General features: G+C 49.4%; 5 protein-coding genes across 5 annotated transcripts; 4 read left to right on the forward strand and 1 right to left on the reverse strand.

The window, feature by feature from the left end:
* Positions 1–282: 282 nt before the first annotated feature.
* On the forward strand, positions 283–966 carry F9C07_9873 (putative C6 transcription factor; the record flags this gene model as incomplete). The annotated part of the gene is made up of 2 exons (XM_071511953.1): positions 283–444; positions 604–966. 2 exons carry the CDS (start codon positions 283–285, stop codon positions 964–966), a joined length of 525 nt encoding a protein of 174 aa, XP_071363611.1.
* A 916-nt stretch (positions 967–1,882) lies between these two features.
* F9C07_1192511 (fungal-specific transcription factor domain-containing protein) lies at positions 1,883–5,855 on the forward strand. Its single transcript, XM_041289336.2, has 5 exons — positions 1,883–3,726; positions 3,784–4,218; positions 4,276–5,173; positions 5,240–5,607; positions 5,707–5,855. The coding sequence occupies exons 1-4, from the start codon at positions 2,798–2,800 to the stop codon at positions 5,282–5,284; spliced, it is 2,307 nt and encodes a 768-aa protein (XP_041142308.1). The 5' UTR covers positions 1,883–2,797; the 3' UTR covers positions 5,285–5,607; positions 5,707–5,855.
* Positions 5,856–6,327: 472 nt separating this feature from the next.
* F9C07_9875 (putative NRPS-like enzyme) lies at positions 6,328–9,633 on the forward strand (the record flags this gene model as incomplete). The annotated part of the gene is made up of 3 exons (XM_041284563.2): positions 6,328–7,412; positions 7,463–8,462; positions 8,512–9,633. 3 exons carry the CDS (start codon positions 6,328–6,330, stop codon positions 9,631–9,633), a joined length of 3,207 nt encoding a protein of 1,068 aa, XP_041142309.2.
* Positions 9,634–9,811: 178 nt separating this feature from the next.
* F9C07_1193547 (uncharacterized protein) lies at positions 9,812–12,398 on the forward strand. Its single transcript, XM_071507732.1, has one exon. The coding sequence runs from the start codon at positions 9,991–9,993 to the stop codon at positions 11,770–11,772; it is 1,782 nt and encodes a 593-aa protein (XP_071363612.1). The 5' UTR covers positions 9,812–9,990; the 3' UTR covers positions 11,773–12,398.
* Positions 12,399–12,871: 473 nt separating this feature from the next.
* On the reverse strand, positions 12,872–16,376 carry F9C07_9877 (putative DNA damage repair protein Mus42; the record flags this gene model as incomplete). The annotated part of the gene is made up of 2 exons (XM_041289347.1): positions 12,872–16,260; positions 16,322–16,376. 2 exons carry the CDS (start codon positions 16,374–16,376, stop codon positions 12,872–12,874), a joined length of 3,444 nt encoding a protein of 1,147 aa, XP_041142310.1.
* Positions 16,377–16,632: the final 256 nt, after the last annotated feature.

Consider the following 16,632-nt stretch of genomic DNA (forward strand, 5'->3'; position numbering starts at 1 on the left):
CACCTTAGTTCCTCTGGTGGCTGATAGCCTCTGGCAGTCAATGCAAGCACTGCAGAAGGATCTGCCTTAGTGTTTAACAGTTCGCCCATGATTCCTTTGGTTGAGTATGATCTGGTCGACCTCCTTAGGATAGATGCACCTCCTCGTGAGAAGCATGTAATAAGAAGTTCTATCGAGAACCTCACCAGGGACTTTTCTAGGTTCCCTCATCTCAATTCTGTTTTCGTCTTTTGTCATTGACTTGGTCTTCCTTTTCTTAATCAATATACCCTCTTATAGACCATGGCCCAACAAGGGTCAACCAGACCATTTCGCCCCATTGCACCGCGAACGCTTCCAGGTCCTCTGCCGCCGCCGCCTGCTCCTCCGGGAGGTGGAGTTGAAGAGGTCAAGATAAGGAGAGCATCCGCAGCTTGCACAGAATGCAAAAGACGTCGAACAAAGGTACCTATCTTTTCGTTTGATTGTCTTGAGGTGATATTATTCGTTATCGCCTTCGCTATGCTGCTAGCTCGGCTGGCCTCTGGCTTGTTACTGATTCCCTCCATATGAACTCTCGTTATTTTTCTACTAGGCTCTAATCTCAATGTTATTTTGCTATAGTGCAGCGCTGATACCACCGGCCCTCCCTGCACGGAATGTGCGCTCCATAGACGTGACTGTGTTATCGATGAGTTTGCGGACAAGCGGCGTAAGGTCGCGGCCAGACGTGCTCAGGAAGAATTACGATATTATCGCGGGTTTGTGGAGCAGCTGCTGAAGGCGATTCGGCACGGCGAGGGGACGGATGTGGAAGCGATTGTTGCCGTTATTCGGTCGGGTGCATCTCACGACGAAATTCGTGCTGTTGTCCGAGGGTTTCTGAAGCGGGACGCGAAAGGGGAGGACGATATGCCAGACGGCCTGGGGCAGGGAACAGAGACCGACGATACATCGAAAGACTTGACCCCGGAAAGCTGGTCTTAACCAAGGTTATTGGTTCTGCGTCAAACCGAGGAATCGAGCATCCATAACGACCAGACATCGTTATACCGTGATTGATCCCCCTCTACATCTTTATAATCACAACCTGTTGTCGTTGGACTGGTCATTCGAGCGCCGAACTTGTTTGCTTAAGAATCCTGCAGATCACTGCTGCGCAAGGCTTGATCCCTATATAAAAAGATACAAAAGGACGGAAAGAACCCTGGGAAGCTTATTTCGCATTCTTCTGAAGCTATTGACTACTTTATTTTATACTCTCTCCGCCTGTCTCCTTCGATCGCCTTTCTTCGAATAACCTCCCTTGTCCTCTCCGCGGTTTTCGGCAAATCAGAGCCATGTCCAAGGAGAACTTTAAGCCCATACACAAACCGCGCGATTCGTATTTTCCAGATCAGAATTACAAGATACCAGATTAAAGGGCCCTAGTTTCATTCTGTCTGCTATGACACCCTCTGCGGCAGGAACGCAGGTTGGCCGTCTTATCGGCTGGTGAGCCCACTGTTGTGAACCTTGTATTCAGCAAATCAAGGATTGCCGATCAGAGTTTGGGAGGACACAACATCAGCCCTTACTTCACGGGCGATGATGTTTATTTTCCTTTCTTGCTTTATCTCTTGTGACAGCGATGAATTTGGATCCTGTTCTCGCTCCACGCATTAGTCTCGAGAAATTGAAAACCAGCCCGCTATGTTCCTTCTCCGAGTGCAATCCCAGTATCGAATAGAGGATTAGTCGGTCTTAGATAGAGACCAACATATGGTCCAAACTGGCAGCGGTTGTCCTCGCAGGCTAAGCATCAACCATCAGGTCAGTGCACATACGGTTTGCCTGACCCTCTTCCACCTGGCAGTTAACTTGATCATACTTCAGTTTCAATCGACCCTACCCCAAATATTGGACCTGTTCATGCTGTGATTCCGCCCACGAGCCAATGTTGGGCAATTGATGACCATACCAGTGCATACCTTAGCTTGGTGGTCTGTAATCGATCCCTCCCGGGAGCGCTGACACGAATCTCAGGGCAGGACGCACTAATCGCAGAAGTTATAGGCATGCTACTCACGGTCAGCTAATTCCGCCAGACGCTGTGTCCCTGGAGGGAACTTGACCGGGCTCTGCTAATACGGTAGGCCGTTATAACCGCAGCGGTGTTCCCTTCGGGGTTTTCGATTATGTATATTTCCGGGGCTTTCAGGGCCGGTACTCGCGGGTTGTTGGCCTCGTAACATTCTTTTTTGGCGTATGGCTACCCCTTCTGTTGCAGTTGGGAACCGTGGAAAGAAATCGCTCTCATATTCTCATATCCTCCTCGTCATGGGACCCGCCAATGGGTGACTAAGCCAACCAGGTGACCGGCAGATAACCGGCTTGTCTTGTTTCCGATCTTTCCCACTTTACATTATTACCACCGTCAATTAATCTTCGGTGCCCCTCTCGATAGAGTCTACGAGCGGGGCAGGCCTCAGAGTCGCGCTTGCCATGTTCCCTCCCTCAGTGAATGATCGTCAATTTACATATTCTTGAGAAAATAGCTCTGTGATGCATTTGTATAGATACTTCGGAAGTGAACCGCTTCGGCCCCGGATACTCTTTGCCGGACTGTGGAGTCACTTAAGTATACTTTAGTTCCAGACCCCCGCACGTCAACAAAATCCGTTCAATCCCCGGAAATTTCTCCTGATGAAAACTGCCATTCCACTTTCTCACGTTCAGCTTGAACAGGCGGAAAAAAGGAAAGACAGGGGCAGGGCGGGGCTATTACTCATGCAACCTTTAGTAGTAGCTTCTAAGTGACGAGCCTCCTACCGATCCGATGGCGACCAGTCTCATTAGGGCAGATGCGCAGCCGTCGCTCGGAAATGCTTATCATGCTAGAGCTACGGGTCTGGGGCCGAGCGGAAGCTTTCATCCGGGGCAGAAAAGGAAGGCATCTGAGTCATCATTAACGCCCAAGCCAAGCAATGCGAGACAGAAAATCACGAGAGCCTGTGATCACTGCAAGGAGAAAAAGACCCGGTGTACTGGAACACTTCCGTGTATGAGATGTACGAGACTCTCGCTTCCTTGCGAATACAATGCCGCGTACTCTAGAGGCCTTCCTCCAGAGCCTCTACCAGCGCCCCCATCGGTAGCAGCTGACTACGCAAACCAAGATCATGTTCTCTCGCCAACATATACTAATCGGAGCTTTTCTTCTCAGCGGTCGAGGAGGAGCTATTCCCGGGGTGCTGCTGGTTCGCGGCAGCAACCCAAGAATGGTGCTGAGGTCTCAGGTCGTAACTCACCCGACCCCGTGGTCACTGATTTCGAGGGCAATTACCTTGGACCGGCGTCGGGGGTCTCCTTCCTAAACCGTGTTTGGCGTCGCCTGCACCAGGACGAGATAGAGGCGGTTCCAGGTGACTTGCAGAAGGAGTCGTCTTCGAAAAGTACGTCGGTATTCATGTTTGGCGATAGACCCTACTCAGACGACCGGGAAGCTGGCTTTACCCTTCCCTCTATTGAGCGGGCCCGAGAGCTGGTTGAGATATATTTCGACTTCTCGATGGTCACATACCGTTTTTTACATAGAGGAACTGTGGAGGGTTGGCTGAAGCAAGTGTATGAAAGCAATATTTCTTCTCTGAATCCACCCACTGGCCCAATGGTAGCTCGAACAGCTATTCTCCTCATAATCTTCGCTGTAAGTTCGCTGCATGAAGAACTGAAACCAGAAAATGATATCGACGTTTGGAACGGAAGGTAAGCACGTATACTGGCGCTTTCACACATTCCCAAAGAAATACTGAACACTTGTAGCGAGCGATGGTACGCTGCTTCAAAATATCTGCTGTCCCTAGAGTCAGGACCTCCCCGGCTAGAATCGGTTCAAGCGAGGTTAGGTCAATGCCTCTACCTGCTTTCATCATCCCGAGCCAACGAATGTTGGTACGCTTTTGGGACTGCGCTGCAACTTGTGACGGCCTTGGGGCTGCACCGAAGATACCCTGCGAAGTCGTCGAAGAATGGCAATACGTACTTGGATCGTGAAATCCGTAAACGGATCTTCTGGAGTACTTACACTCTGGATAAATACCTCAGTGTCATGTTCGGGAGGCCGAGGCTAATCCACGAAGAAGATCATGACCAGGAACTTCCGGACGAGGTCAATGACGAAGATATGTCGCAGGACGATGCACGCCGAAGGACAGGGTCTCCTGACTGTATGATGATCGCATCCGTCCTCCACTACCGGTTTGTCCTCCCCTGAGTGTCTCATCCTGAGCTTGCAGCTCACCTCCTTGTTTGTAGACTAGGCCGCATACTCGGTGAAGTTTCCCGACAACTATACACGATCAATCCTCGATCACGAGAGCCACCTCTCGAAGTAGCTGTACGGCTCACTTCGGAGTTAGAGGAATGGAAAAGGGCCGCACCACCTTTATTCAACAGTGTTCGTGCCACAAGTCTCATCCCACCTCTTTGTAGGCAAAGCCAAGTTTTACAACTCGCATACTCGCATTCGATTATCCACGCCACCAGGTTATTTCTCCTGAATGATTTCACGGACCTCAGTCGCAGGCCGCCGGTCTCACATTCCACGGTAACAAACCATGTGCACAAATGTATAGGGGCTGCCGAAGACGTCATGAGGATAGTGGATACCCTTGGGAAGCAAGGCGTCCTGATCCGGTCCTTCTGGTTCACTCACTACGTGTGCTTCTGCGCCATCACGGTGGTGTATATATATACCATCCAACAATGTCAGCTATCCTCGTATCCCGATGCCTCGCGGAGTATGGAGGATAAAACATACTTGTGTTCATTATTCAACCTCGCCGAGGCTTGTCAGCAACATCTTGCGGAGGCTACCCGCAAGAACTGCCCAAGCCGTCGCTATAGCATCATTCTGGGGGAACTTAGATTGGAGGCACGTAGACAGACCGGTTCATATCTACGTTCGGATGCTCCTGCAAATACTTCACAGCCGCTTGCCACTACAGTTATCCAAGGTCAAGCCTCTATGGTCCAAAAAACTGCAAACCAAGCAGATATCCCACAACCGCTCCCGTCGGCTTCTCGCTCTGCAAATAACCCAGAAACCTTTGCACCTCCGGACACAGTGGAAGAAACATTTGATTTTGGCGAGGACTTTGGACTTCTGGATAATTTGGAAGGGCTGAATTGGTGGACTCAGTTAGACTCCTGGGTGCGTTTCCACTTTTACTACACTTCGATGTTCCTATACCTCAGCACATAACTGACAGTTACATAGGCATTCTCCAACCTTTCAGCAGAGCCCTCGAACCTGGGTCTGTGATCATCGGGTCACAGTTCAAAAAATAAGCCCGAAGCCTATCATTTATAGTCTTTGCTAGCTAATGTATACATAGTGTCATTGGTATCATTTTGAAGACATGATCCATTAAAGACCCTAAAACGAAAGTTTGGCCTTTACACAGTCGAGTTCTTTCTTGCTAGATCTATGGATGCCGAAGTACAGGGCAGATCTAACAACTGTATATAGCTTGGCTTGAATCATCAACGTACTATCTAACGAAATATGTGCAGAAGTTCCTGAAGCTGTGATATAAATCTTCTGTCGCGTGACATTTATAGAGAGACTAGGCACATAGTAACAAGGTAATTGGCCTGAGAGGGTGGGCATTTATTGTTTCATCAATGTGAGAAAAGAAAAAGACGAAAAGAAAGGAAAGCTAACATTGAATTATGAATTATAAGGTAACTTGGAAACATACGTACCATGAAGAAGTGAGGATTATTTCACTGAGCGATTTCACGACACGAACGATATGATTGCTAAACCTCTGGCAGTTCCTGACCTCTGTTGATTGATAGAGCCAGTGTCCAGCGACTAAACTGTAGTTCTTAACTATTTCCTAATTTCCTAATTTCCTGGTTTTTTTTACGATCTATAAGTGGTGTGTGAGATCAATAATATACAGAAAATAGAATGCCATTTAATCTCCAACTTGGTATATCTCTAGTGGTTTCTATAGGTGCTGACATCAAGCCGCCGCAGTGGTCGCGTGACTGGATATATGCAACCACTCTAGATAAAGACCGTTATCCCGACATAAGTATCGTATCCGAGCGTCGATGAACTAACGGGCTTTGCTGCATGATCTACGTACTTAAACTATGGGAGTATGGCTATTGACGCTTGCCACCATATACCGCCGGATAAATGTCCGAGCGCTTTGGGCATTTTCCGGCAGCACCAAAATGAAGCCTATCCTAAGAACCGGAACCTATGATGGAATCGGCTGTTTTCCGCAGTTGTACCTTGATTGAAACCTACTTAAGCCATGCGTTTCCACTCCATCTTCAGCTACCTGTGTAATGCTTGGTGCGAACGAGGATACCTTCTACAACCCGCTGGAGTCTCCAGTGACGAATGTATCAAAGATGATTACTGCAACTGCCCCCCATAGCACACCGTTGCCTAAGCCGATATTGAAAAATGCGAGTTTCAACCATGATCCGGATCGGGTACCACTCACAGTCGACGAGCTCGTCCGAAGCCGTGCATCTCTTGGTTCAGAACAACCCGTGATATGTTATCCAAGGACCGGCATTGAATATGTGGACTACCCTTTGCGCCAACTAGACATCTTCTCCTTTCGGGTCGCTGGAGCCATAGCTGCTAAGGTCCCGTCTCGGGCTTCCTCGAGAGACACCCCAACAGTTGTTTCACTATTGGGAACCTCCGACCTCAGCTACCTTGTTATGCTCCTCGCAGTGGCGAAGCTGGGACACACCGGACTGCTTCTCTCAACCCGGATCTCTATCGAAGCTTACGTGTCATTGTTGGAAAGAACAAACTCGCGCCATGTTTTCATCCATGAATCTTTTAAAGCCACAGCCGAGGAGCTCAAGCAGCGGCTCCCGGATCTGCAAGTTGAGGTGATCCCAACACAGGAATTCTTCAATTACCCGATTCCAGAGGGGAACGTCGATACGAACATGGTTCCCTGGCTAGATCCTGTGGCCGAATCCAAACACCTGGCGTGGATCATTCACTCCAGTGGCTCAACTGGTCTCCCAAAACCGATCTACCAGACTCAAGCAGCGGCCGTCAGGAACTATTCCGGTCATATGAATATGTCTGGATTCATAACTTTACCACTCTACCATAATCATGGAATCAGTGTACTGTTCCGGACAATCTACTCATCAAAGAGGCTCTATCTCTACAACGCTGAACTTCCGCTCACCCGGCAGCACCTGCTGGATATTATGCAAGCGCATCCTCTCGAGATCTTCTATGGAGTACCGTACGCCTTGAAATTGCTCGCCGAGACAGAGGAGGGTATTGCTGCTCTTGCACAGTTCAAGGCGGTTATGTTCGGAGGATCTGCGTGCCCGGACTCGTTGGGAAACCTTCTTGTTGAGAACAACGTTAACCTTATAAGTCACTACGGATCGTACGTATACGTAGATATAATGGTTGACCTTTGGCTAACTTGGACTGTAGAACGGAAACTGGTCAGCTGATGACCTCCTTCAGGCCGCGGGAGGATAAAGAATGGGACTACCTAAGGCCTTCCGAGGCAGTAAAGAAATATCTGCGATTTGAGGAGCGCTACCCGGGGATATTTGAACTGATTTGCCTCGACGGTTGGCCTTCGAAGGTCATTTCCAATCGACCAGATGGGTCCTATGCCACCAAGGATCTGTTCGTGAAGCATCCGACCCTGGAAGCGTATAAGTATTACGCCCGGCTAGATGACACGATTGTCCTCGTCAACGGAGAAAAGGTTAACCCCCTTGATATGGAAGGAAGGGTCAGACAGCTCAATACAATCTCCGAGGCTATTGTTTTCGGAGCAGGCAAGGCTAGCATCGGGCTGGCGGTTGTTCGTGCGCCTGGGACTGCCTCCATGCCTGATCAGGAACTTATTGAGAGTATCTGGCCCGCCGTCGAGGCGGCACATGAAGCAATGCCAGCGTACGGACAGCTCTCGAAAAGCATGGTCCGCGTGTTACCGGAAGATACACCTTACCCGCGCACGGACAAGGGAACCATTATCCGACAAAGATTCTACAAAGAATTCAGCAATCTGATCGAAGAAGCATATGAGGCGGAGGATGCCATGAGTGGATCGCTTGTCCTATCCGAAACCGAGCTCAAGGCCTTCCTCAAGGATCAGTTACGTGACATTCTTGCGCACAGAAAGGAAGATGAACTGACGGAAGATGCCGACTTCTTTGCCCTTGGAATGGACTCCCTCCAGGCTACCCAGCTTCGATCTATCCTCATGAAAACGCTCAATACTAACGGCCAAAAGCTTGGCCTGAATGTGGCGTTTGAGCATCCTACAATCGGGTCTTTGGCTCTCCACCTTGATTCCCTTCACTCAGGAGCTACAACTGATGTTCAGTCTGTCGAAGATCAAATGGCCGAATTGATATCGAAGTATAGCGACTTCCAGAAACACGTTCCAATGTCGAATGGCTTAGACGGGAGATATATTGTAGGTTCTCTAAACCAGCTCCCGAAGAATCGAAACTAACACAATGCAGGTTATCACAGGTGCTACAGGTTCATTAGGAGCTCACGTAGTCAGGAAGCTTTCTGTCCGTCCAGAGGTGCAGAAGATCTACTGTCTTGTCCGCGCCGGCTCACCAATCGAAGGCTACAGTCGGGTACTCCAATCCATGCGCAGTCGCCGCGTGTTTGATGGCCTTACGGACGTTGCCAAACAGAAAATCGTTGCTCTTCCATCCGACCTATCTCAGGCGACTTTGGGACTAGATGCTACAACCTACAGTACCTTGACCTCGGAGATCACTGATGTCATTCATTGCGCCTGGTCTGTAAACTTCAACATGCACCTCAGCAGCTTCGAGAAGGACAGCATCGGAGGTCTCAAGAATCTCCTAGACCTATGTCTCAAGGCCCAACGACCAGCACCAGCCTCATTTAACTTCTGTTCTTCAATCAGCTCAGTGGTGGGTACGGTCGAGGACGACATTTCCGAAGCACTCCCTAAGAAACTCTCATATGCCCAAAACATGGGCTACGCCCAATCAAAGCTCGTAAGCGAACACATATGCATGAACGCCGCACAACAAGCGGGCATCTGTGCGAGAGTACTCCGAATCGGCCAGGTGATTGGTGACCAAGACCACGGTGTCTGGAACTCAACAGAGGCCATCCCACTCATGCTACAAGCCGCAACAACTATCGGGGCACTCCCGAAACTCAACGAGTCACCTCTGTGGCTCCCAGTGGACACAGTTGCGGGCACTGTCACTGACATTTCCCTATCCAGCACGGCGATCTCCAAGCCCGACGCAGAGCTTGTCTTCAACATCGTCAGCCATCACCCGTTCCACTGGACAAAGGACCTCCTCCCCTATGTTCGCGAGGCAGGTCTGGAGTTCGAGGAGCTAGAGCAACGAGACTGGATCCACCGCTTGAGAACATCGAACCCGGACCCCGTCGCCAACCCGCCTATCAAGCTTGTTGATTTCTTCGCAAGCAAGTATGACACCGATAAGCCACGACGGTCGTTCAACTGGCATACTGAACGGGCAAGGGAAGTGTCAAATACTTTGGCAGATGCAAGGCCTCTGGATCGGGAGCTTGTGGGAAAAATGATAGAGTATTTCCGGAAGGAATGCTGGTCTCTGAAGAATTGATTTGATCTGATTTTTCTATTTTCCATAATGTATCTACATTTATCTCCTTTTATATTTAGAAATCCTGTTTGAAGACTAACTCGATTAAGGTTGCCGCTAGCGCACTCGTTGACCCGTTTGGGTTTAGTTGGTTTTCTCTTTTCTACTACTTGAAAGTAACTCTCCTATACTTCCATCTCATCTAAATGCCTGAAATTATGTCTGCAATTCCCTAAGAGCATTTCGATTGGGGGAATCCCTCTTGGATGATTGCATGCTATACGATGTACGCGCCGCTACCCCGACGGCCCCGGAAAACCAACATTAGCAGAAGCAGAAACGGTTGCGTTCCTTGTCGACAGAAAAAGCGCAAGGTAGATGGGATCACCGCCAATTTCAGACGCAGGTGCACTTACTGATACTATTAGTTTCCAGTGCGATGAAGCTCGGCCACAATGTATCCGATGTGCTCGTACAGGGGCTATGTGCTGGTTCCAGAAGACGCCGCTACGGTTTCGTTCCGTGGATACGAATAAAAGCATAGGGTCGAAAGCCTTGGAGGGTGACCGGTCGAAATATGATGTGATCACCATAGATGGACCATCTAAGCCTGTGCGACATGGTGGTTGGCAGGGGCTTAATGGTTGCAGTTCACGCGCAGAGGACTGCTTGTTTTCATATACCATCCTGGAGCCTGCTTCGCCGCTAAATGAGAAGGAGCAAATATCTTTACAGGACAGCCCTATAGGCAAGACTACTGAGCAACTGTATTTATCCTACTTCACACAAGAATTGATGAGCATGTTGCCGGAAAGCGTCCGAGCGGTTGCCTCCAGGATGACAGAACTGTCTGGTCTTCGTGAGGCTGCCATCGCCCTCTCCGCTGCCCGACTGGCATCCATCGAAAGCGCACCACAACTGTCACCGCTACGGAAACCTCGTTTGCAGCACTTTTCTGAAGCGCTTAGTCGATTTATCTCCGCGGTCCAGCAGATCCGATCTCATCCTACGGATATAGAGAATGTGCTCGCCGCAGTCATACATCTGGTTCTCTTCGAATTAGAAGTAGGGACACTCTGGGGTGTCTGTTGCCATGTTTCCGGGCTCGAGAACTTGCTCAAGCTGCACCAGGATGTTCTAATGGAGTCACACTATGGTCGAACTCTTCTGCGAGCTGGTGCTTTTCTCGGGATACGGACTCTATTCTTGCTGAGTCCGCTCACTTCGTTCGATATTGAACCTGCGACAGGGAGGTACTTTCAGAGACTATTCGACGGAATAGCTCAGCCACAAGAGATCATATATATAAATATGACCAGAGCTGTATCGATGACGACGCGTCTTATTCTGACTCACTGTATGCAGTATGATCATGAGACCTGGAATATCGTGGCGGGCAAGGTCTATAATCAATTCCTAGATGCCCCCATGCAGCCAGCGGATACTTCCATATTACCTGAAACAACCGAAGGACCAGATATCTTTATATACCTGAAAGAATTAGAGGAGCGAAATGAATCCGTCATCTCCGATTCGAGCTACGAACCGCTCGACACGATGCTTTCAAAATTAAGAGGGTCGAGGCCCCACAATATGCACTCCTTTCTCAATATCCCCGGTATAAATCCAATCAGATTCGATCAATGTGAAGACGCCATCTTCCACGCCATATATGCTCTCACGCATATCTACTGCGACGGGGAGCTTCTCCAAAGTCTACTCTACCAACAGGAAATCGAAAGCAATCTCCATGTGACCGATTATGTAAAGATGATCCTTGGTATCGCAAAAGGTTACAACCCGGCAAGCTGTTTCTGCGACAGTGTCTACAACATCAACATTAGCTGGGTATTGATCTTGCTAGCCTTGCGTTGGCCAACTGAGGAGGTCATGGTTTACCTCAAAGATGACTTCCTTCCGCGTTTACAGGGCACAGATACTCTGCGGGAGGACACAGTAGGGTCACTACCATCCTTCTCGCGGATCGTGAATGTATTACACACGGAAACAAAACGTGGCCGCAGAATTTACACAATGCAACCTGTCTACGCAGACTCTGATGAGCAGGAGCATTTTTTCCTGATGAACCAGGTGAAAGGATATGCGATCCATGGCCGAGACAGTGAGGGTCACTTCTTCAATGACTATGTCTCTACTTGATACTGGGCTTTGCTCAGCACGTACGTCCTCGTTAACATCTTCTGCTTGGCCTAATCCGAAGGGATCCCCTAAGCAAGCGCACATACTATACACATTCCAACCAAGCAAAGCAAGACCAGTCTATATAGGCAAGAAATATACAAAAGACCCAAGAACCACACAACCTAACCTTTATAACCAAGCCCAAACCCCTACTTCAACCCACCATCCCCTCTCCCCACTACACCCCCCAGTCCCAACCTCTTATCCATCAAAAACTCCCTCCCTCCAGCCCGATAATACCCCAATCCCAACCTCCTCTCCTCCCCATCCACCCGATCATCAAACGCATTCCGTCGTCGAAAGAAAACACAACACACTGTAATCCCAACTAACAGAACCCTATTCCTATAAGCTTTTCTGTCCCAACAATTGTCCCCATGTATTTGAGGATTCTAGGGTCGATACTTACGTTCCCAGGATTATGGCCGGGATGCCGGCTGTTAGGAAAGCGCTGGTTGGTTTCTCGCAGGGAGCGCTGGTGGGGTCTGAGTCTGTGGTGCAGGTTCGCGGGTAGGGGGGCATTTGTGCTTTGTTTTTGTTTTTATTTTATTTTTCTCAGATATGTGTGTAGGTTCTTCGGTGATAGTGTTCGGTTAATTGAGAGGAGGTGATTGAATAGAAGATTCCATGGGTGGATTGTGGTGGTTGTTAGACTTTCATATATATATGTAGTCATGGTGGTATGAGATTTATGGTGTATATAGGTAGACTTGGGGCTATGGATCTGGACTAACCGGATGAGGTGAACCGGTGCGCTGGTGCTTGAGTTTCATGTTATAAATATTAGATTTGGAAGAGTCGTGTTCCAGAGTGCTTCATTCAACTGAGTGGGATGAGTTGTGATCATTTGGGATTTACATTCAATACGTTATATAACGGGAAAGTCATTTATACACCAAGGATATTGGGCCTGTGGAAGATAAAATAGGTAATTGTGGCTTTTCTAAAAACACCGTAACCCATGCTTTGCACCAAAACTCCATGTCGTCAAGGATATATCAGCGTAACGGGCGTTGCCATATAAATACAGCCTTAGAAATATATATACATGAGCAGGTTACGAGAATTCCACAGGAGGTAAGCCTCTTTCCGCCAATCCCGCGAGGATATTCTCTTGGAGTAACTTCAACGCACCATCCCATGCGATTGTACTCTGGGAGCCACGGGCCAAGCCCACCGGGGAACCTTGTCCATCGGGCGGCTCGCTAATCTCATCTTTGGCATCTTCGACTAGCCACATCAGCCAGCGAACAACCGACACAGCCTTGTCGACGTCCTTCTCATCGATGACGACACGTTTCACGTACCGAGCGAGTGATTCTACGTCCTCGTCGAAGGGTCCATCATCGGCGAAGGTTGCGTGCCAGGCGCTGACAGCATCCCGCAAATCAGACAAGTTGGAGAGTTTTTGGGAGGTGAAGGTGGGCCTCTCGGGCAAAGGTGGTAGACAGAGGCGCTTTTGTGGCGCAGAAGGTTCAGAAGCCGATGGCTTATTCTGTATTCTCTGGGCGGCGCTACCGGGACGCTGTAGCATCCGAGATCTTTTCTGCTCTTCAAGTACTTCACGACGGATGTCCTCGGGTAGTGCTGCAAGGAACTCCTCGGATACACCATTCTGTTCCACTGAAGGGGATTCTTGCCTTTTAGGGGGGTCCTCATCAAGATTAGGGGTGGGTGTAGTAGATCTCGGGACGGCGAAACTTGAATGAGTGAGTCGTAGGTTGCCGACTGCTTTAGTACTTGGGCGACCGCGCTTTCTCTTCGTCGGCGTCGTCGGCTTCTTCAATTTGAGTGAGCCAGACGAAGAGGGGCGGGAGGTCGAGGTAGCTGGTGCTACTGAGGCTGTAGTTTGCGGGCCATTGGTCCTTGAGGACTGATCATAGTAACCCAGGACTTCAGCTCGCACATCGTCTGGTAAAGCAGCTAAAGCATCTGGATCTAGCTGGGATTGAGGAGGGAGTGTTGTGCCATCGAAAGGGTGTGCACGCCGACTCGGAGGGCAAGGTGGCTTCGCTTGCGATATAAGTTTCGATCGAATGTCATTTGGAAGTTCAGCAACAACTTTCGGGTCAGGCTGGGATGGCATTATAAACTGAGTTCCCGATATATTTAGTGGTTTGTGATTGCGGTCGTTCAAAGACGGCCTATGGATGACGGAATCAGTCTCTCCTTTGCGAGGACTGGCCAAGTCATCTGGATCGTGGCTTTTGTGGATGTTTCTGCGAGCGGGAGATGTCTTGAAGTTCAGCTGTTGTTGGCTATTGTCGAGATTTCCCATGTTCCCAGGTTTAAGAGGTTCCAGTTTAGTCATTTGAACCCCTAGACCTCTGAGATCGCCGGGCGTGATGGCAAGACTTCTTAGCATAGAAACAGCCTCTTTCCCCAGCGTTTCTGCTGCATTGGTGGCTACCCCAAGTATCACACTCTTGTTGAATACATCACACTTCCCATGGCCTAAATGTTTGACTGGCTCCAGGGGTGCATCCGCTGCCCTTCTCATGACCTTTAGGGTCAACTGCTTGCCTTTAACTAGGTTTTCAACGAGTCTCCGGTGTAATTCTTCGCACAGAGATTGCACAAAATCGTCGGCTTGAGCTTGGTTGACGAAACGAATACCCCAGTTGACCTCGGCAGAGACAGATTTCCTCATTACCTCACTCCCAACTTCTGTGCGGTCGATTCCCCGAGCATAATCCCAGATCTTCGCTCCAAGCTTCGGCCCAAGCGTAGAAGTAAGTTTTTCACGCGTAAGTTCCCTCACGTCCTTCACAAGCTTAACACCGAGTTCTTCAAGTTTGCCTCCCAGACTGTGCCCAACACCCGGTAGGTCTTGGACTGTCAGGCCCCCGATAAAGTCTAGAACAGCGTCGGGTTTGAGTTGGAATTGTCCAGCGGGCTTTGCTTTGCGCAATGCAACCTTTGCCTGTAGAATGTTCCCACCGATTCCAATCGATACAGCACAGCCTGTTTTGTGCTTCACAGCCTCCCGCAGGCTCTGGGCTATCTCGTCTGCCTTTGCTTGTTCCCGATAAAGCGAACCCTCTGAGATACCCCTGCCATCTGATCCACCAGCCTCCAAGCACTGAGTAGTGACATCAATGAGTGCTTCGTCAATACTCACACTTTGCACAATTCCGTCTAGGGAAAGGATGGCACTGTAAAATTTCTGACTTGCCTCTTCATATGCAGGGAAATCATAAGGCAACACCTTTAAATCAGGACACGCCTGTAGAGCTCCCTTCATCCACATCCCATTCTTAACCCCATGTGCACGAGCTGCATAGTTGCAACTTGCAATTTCTGAGCCAGAGCCGGTGCCGTGCGCAACAGCAACTGGCTTTCCTTCATAACCCGGATTTCTTAAAGTGGATACAGCCGCAAAGAAGCAGTCAAAATCCACGTGCATAATATATCGTCTTGCGCCAGGAGCACTTTTCTTCTTCGCCGGTTGAGATTGCAATTTCTCCTTCGTTGCTGCTTGAAGCTGGGCCTTCAGCTCAGCTTTCCACGTAGATAGGTGATGCAAACGAGATTCCTTATAGAATTGCTGAAGAAAATCTGGATTGACAACGCTTGAGTTCCTCATGCGTGGATCTGATAAAAGTTGCGCATTGTATGCTTCGGATGACATGTCCGGCTTGGCAGGAGAGGGGGATGAGGCAGGCTTTACGATTGCTTTAGATTTTGGTGACATGCTACGACTAGGGTTACGGGCCGTATCGCTTAATCTTGACTCGTGATCTCGTGCTTGGTCTTTCTGAGGCTCTTCTGGAAGGGGGATTTTGTTCGTCTCGTCTGTAGAGCTGAAACTTGGGAAGTCGCCGTAATCCGACTGAGACGTAGCTTTGAGCGACGAACCAGCAGCGCTATGCGGCTCAGCGATAGATACCGATGGCTGCATATTAACATCGTCCACTATGTCTAGCTCCTTTGCTCGAGAGGTGTACGGACTTGGAAATGCTTGATCTTTGTAGCTCGAAGGCGGGCAATTCGTCTGACTGAGAATACGGCCATTGTCGAATTTGAGAACTTTCTGAGCGTAGCCCTCGTCCACCACCCTGAAAGAATCCCAGGGAAGTATGCGTCCGGCTTTAATACTTTCCACCACCCATGCTGGTTTTACAATACGATATCTTCGAAACTCCTCTCGCTTCTTTGGCGTGAGAGAGCTTGCGATGATATGGGTGGCCGCCGTCTTGCCGTCGAGATACTGGAGGAAACCGCCGCCATGGCTTACAATTAGGCGATGAAGGTCCTGCAGAGACGGTTGAGTGTAACCATTTACGTGCGCAACCACGCCGCGAAAGATTGGGGGGCAATCCGATACCGAGGAACGAATCTCGGCATCTAAATTCTGTAACTTGATTTTCTTGCGACGCATATAATCACGATGCCCCCCAAAGGCCGAAGCCCCATATTCTTCGCCTTCTTCATTGTCAAAGGTGTCTAGAAAGTAGCAAGTTAAAATCACTGACATCATAGCCTTGAAGAGGGTCAACGAACGTACGGTTTGCAATCCGCTTGCGCACGGTGCTAGAGTTTGCGTCAAGCAAAGAGCCCATGATGGGCTAGAGACCGGTTCTCATGATACTGACCCACAGCGTCAGCAATTTATGGACAAGAAACGAAGGCGACGAGAGAACTTTGGACCAGACACGCGGTGGCGGCTGAGCTTCGTGACGAGCGGAACGAAGTCATGTGATGCGGTGAGCTACCAGGCGGTCAGTGGAGGCAGAATGGGGGGGATGGAGGCGGTGAGCCTTCTGATTGGTGACTGGGTTTTCAAAGGTCTGAAAAGTAAAAGAAAAAAAAAAAAAA

This window comes from Aspergillus flavus, chromosome 2 (assembly GCF_009017415.1).
Source record: "Aspergillus flavus chromosome 2, complete sequence".
Classification (NCBI taxonomy): domain Eukaryota; kingdom Fungi; phylum Ascomycota; class Eurotiomycetes; order Eurotiales; family Aspergillaceae; genus Aspergillus; species Aspergillus flavus.

Coding starts and splice junctions, on each gene's coding strand:
- F9C07_1193547 (XM_071507732.1), top strand. CDS start 9,991: ATGGGATCACCGCCAATTTCAGACGCAGGTGCACTTACTGATACTATT.
- F9C07_1192511 (XM_041289336.2), top strand. CDS start 2,798: ATGGCGACCAGTCTCATTAGGGCAGATGCGCAGCCGTCGCTCGGAAAT. Junction 3,727..3,783: donor ATCGACGTTTGGAACGGAAG/GTAAGCACGTAT, acceptor GAACACTTGTAG/CGAGCGATGGTACGCTGCTT. Junction 5,174..5,239: donor GGACTCAGTTAGACTCCTGG/GTGCGTTTCCAC, acceptor ACAGTTACATAG/GCATTCTCCAACCTTTCAGC.